General features: G+C 39.0%; 1 protein-coding gene across 1 annotated transcript; it reads left to right on the top strand.

Moving 5' to 3' along the window:
* Positions 1 to 2,659: 2,659 nt before the first annotated feature.
* Positions 2,660 to 3,024, top strand: LOC114109518 (large ribosomal subunit protein eL43). The gene has a single exon (XM_027958361.3). The coding sequence runs from the start codon at positions 2,691 to 2,693 to the stop codon at positions 2,967 to 2,969; it is 279 nt and encodes a 92-aa protein (XP_027814162.1). The 5' UTR covers positions 2,660 to 2,690; the 3' UTR covers positions 2,970 to 3,024.
* The last annotated feature ends 200 nt before the right edge of the window (positions 3,025 to 3,224 follow it).

Below are 3,224 nucleotides of genomic sequence, written 5' to 3'. Positions count from 1 at the left end.
TATTCTTGCCTGGAGAATCCCATAGACAGAGGAGCCTGACAGGCTACAGTCCATGGAGTCCCAAAGAGTCGGACAGGACTGAGCAGCTAAGCACACACATACAGCCAGGAACCAGAAGGGTTAGATAAATTTCAGCTATGATCAATAAATCCATGATAATAGTCATTTCTCAGTCTTTCATCAATTTTTCATCCCTGACAATATGATAGAAATATGACATTTAATTTACATTCTTAGATTATTAAAGCTACTTCTCTCAGTAATGGTTATATAAATGTGATGGTTATCGGTTATTTTGTTTTAATTCTTTAGTGAAATTGCCTATTTATAACCCTTGCCAACTTTTTCTTTTCTGCTTTCTCTTGTTGATGGGTAAAGGGCTCATTGTGTATGATTAACCTTAGTGTTTGTCGCATATTTTGCCAAAAATTTTCCAAATTTGCTTAAGCATTGTGGGGCATATTTAGAAAAACTTTTTCTCTGTTCCCCAAATTATTTTTTAATCATCCATATTTTATAGTACTTCATATTTTATTTTTAATGTCTATTTTTCACCTGTGTGAATTAATACTGATGATAAAAAGTGAGATACTGATAAGTCATCCATTTTGAATTAATTTCTGAGTGTTTTACGTTGGCAGGAGGCCCCTGGATCCCTGAGATATATAGCAAAAGCAAACACTGTAATTGTAGATTCCAATTTATTGTGTTTTCTCCGTTTTTAGTGGAATTAGAAATACCTTACCCTTATTTTCAGTTTTGATTGCATTCCAATAGCAATCAGTTATCTTAACAGATGAATGACTCTAATTACTTAAACTAAGATTTTAATAATTTTTTTGGCATTCAGACTGTGTGCTCATTTTGTGTTCTTGCTGCCATAGTTTTTGAAGTCTCAAAATGGTAAGCATTTTCTAGAAATTGATAGCAAGATGAGGTTTAGAGAAGAAGGAATTTTAGGTGCTTTTTAGCTTCTGTTAGTTATTGATAGAGTAGAGAGAACAAAAGGGTGGGGTGTAACAAGATTTCCTTGCTCTCAACTGCAACTTTCCAAGAAATATTAGAAGAAACAGTGCCCTCAAAGTAATGATGAAAGAGGTGGAACCTTCTCACTAATTTCTGATGTGCCTCATCTAGGTGTGAGCTGTGTAGAACTAAATCGTGTTGTAAATAAATTAGAAATGCCCAGAAACATGAGGACAACTTCACAGACACATACATGCATGAAAGAGAAACTTAATGAAGTCTGTAGACTTTAGAAGGAAATTGTATTTTCTTAAATTAGAGACAACTTAGTAAATGAAAAAAAAAAATGTCCACCCACAAATTTTAGCAATCTTAATTGATTTAGGGGGGAGGATATATAAAAATTGTTAAGAGAGGAAATCCTAAGAGTTCTCATCACAGGAAAAAAAAACTTTTTCCGTTATTTTGTATCTATGAGATGATGGATGTTTACTAAATTTCTGGTAATCACTTCATGATGTATGTAGACCAAATCATGCTGTACACCTTAAACTTATATAGTGCTGTATGTCATTATACCTCAATAAAACTAGAAGAAAAAACATTTTAAAAACTGAATATGACAGAATAAAGCACAATAGCTATCCTGATTATTCCATTCACCTGTAAGAGCAATTCAGCTTAATATAAAAACATCAGTGGAGTGTCTGTTATGTACTAGACACTGGGCTAGGTCTACAGTGATAAAAATAAATGTAGCATGACCCTGACCTAAAGGGACTTACAGTCTGGAAGTTTCCATTAGTTTCGATGCAGATAGATGCACAGTGTTCTCTGCAGGTGAACATTCTAGAAGTCTTCTGGGAGGAGCTGATGACTGAGTAAGGGTTAGTCAGGAGAAACTCGCATAGGCAAAGCCACCAAGACATAAACCACAGAGTTCACAGAGGTATTTACAAGAACTTTGCTATTACAAGAGCGACAGAAGAGAGAAGCGAGTAGGTGAGAAGTCAGTCTGGAAAGTGGATAGAACCTGGAGAAACAGCACCGCATCTTTAGAAGTTATTCTGTGTGTACTGAGGAGGAGCCAGGAGGCAAGGGACAGGAATGAGCAGGTTTCTGAGTGCCCTGGGCCCCAGGTGTCCCTCGTCAGGAGTAACTTGTGTAGGAATCATTAAGTTCTCTCATACTTAGAGGCCTGTAATTCTGTAACAAGAAACATAATTGATGTGCCTTATCAATTGATTTATTTTGAAGGGATCAGAATATGCCACCCCAAACATGCTGGTTTGACACAAGGATTGTTTTGAGCTGAAAGCAATTAAGCAGTGGCAAGCACAGAAAGAACACTTGGCCCTCCCCCACCTGCAAAGCAGGTCATAAATTTCCCTTTGTGAGGGTGTCCCCCTCCCCTTTCCTGTAGAAGGAGGAAGAAAACAACTATTATCACTAAAGACAAAGCCAGCACTGAATAGGGTCTGTGTAAACAAACCTTATTAAAATGACCCTTATCTTCTATTAGTTCTCCACCCCTGGCCAACACAACTACCTTCCCACAATTTACCAGCCCGAGGAGCCCAAAGGTCCATATAGTCAAAGCCTTGGTTTTTCCAGTAGTCATGTGTGGATGTGAGAGCTGGACCATAAAGAAGGCTGAGCGCTGAAGAACTGATGCTTTAGAACTGTGGTGTTGGCTCTTGGGCTCGGATCTAGGTTGCGTTAACATGGCGAAACGCACCAAGAAGGTCGGAATCGTGGGCAAGTACGGGACCCGTTATGGTGCCTCCCTCAGAAAAATGGTGAAGAAAATTGAAATCAGCCAGCACGCCAAGTATACCTGCTCCTTCTGTGGCAAAACCAAGATGAAGAGAAGAGCTGTGGGCATTTGGCATTGTGGTTCCTGCATGAAAACAGTAGCTGGTGGTGCCTGGACGTACAACACCACCTCTGCTGTCACAGTCAAGTCCGCCATCAGAAGACTGAAGGAACTGAAGGACCAGTAGAAGCGCCACCATCGATAACGTTGCTAGCCTGTAATAAATGGGTTAATTTATCTAACAGAAAAAAAAAAAAAAAAAGAACTGTGGTGTTGGAGAAGACTTTTGAGAGTCTCCCTTGGGGCTGCAAGGAGATCAAACCAGCCCATCCTAAAGGAAATCAGTCCTGAATATTCATTGGAAGGGCTGATGCTAAAGCTGAAGCTCCAATACTTTGGCCACTTGATGGGAAGAACTGACTCATTAAAAAAGCCCCTCATG

This window comes from Ovis aries, chromosome 20, assembly GCF_016772045.2.
Source record: "Ovis aries strain OAR_USU_Benz2616 breed Rambouillet chromosome 20, ARS-UI_Ramb_v3.0, whole genome shotgun sequence".
In the NCBI taxonomy this organism is placed as follows: domain Eukaryota; kingdom Metazoa; phylum Chordata; class Mammalia; order Artiodactyla; family Bovidae; genus Ovis; species Ovis aries.
The sequence above is the reverse complement of the archived record's forward strand: the minus strand, read 5'-3'. Positions and strand labels throughout refer to the sequence as shown.

What these genes read in the sequence shown, in the direction of transcription:
- LOC114109518 (XM_027958361.3), top strand. Translation starts at nt 2,691, where the DNA reads ATGGCGAAACGCACCAAGAAGGTCGGAATCGTGGGCAAGTACGGGACC.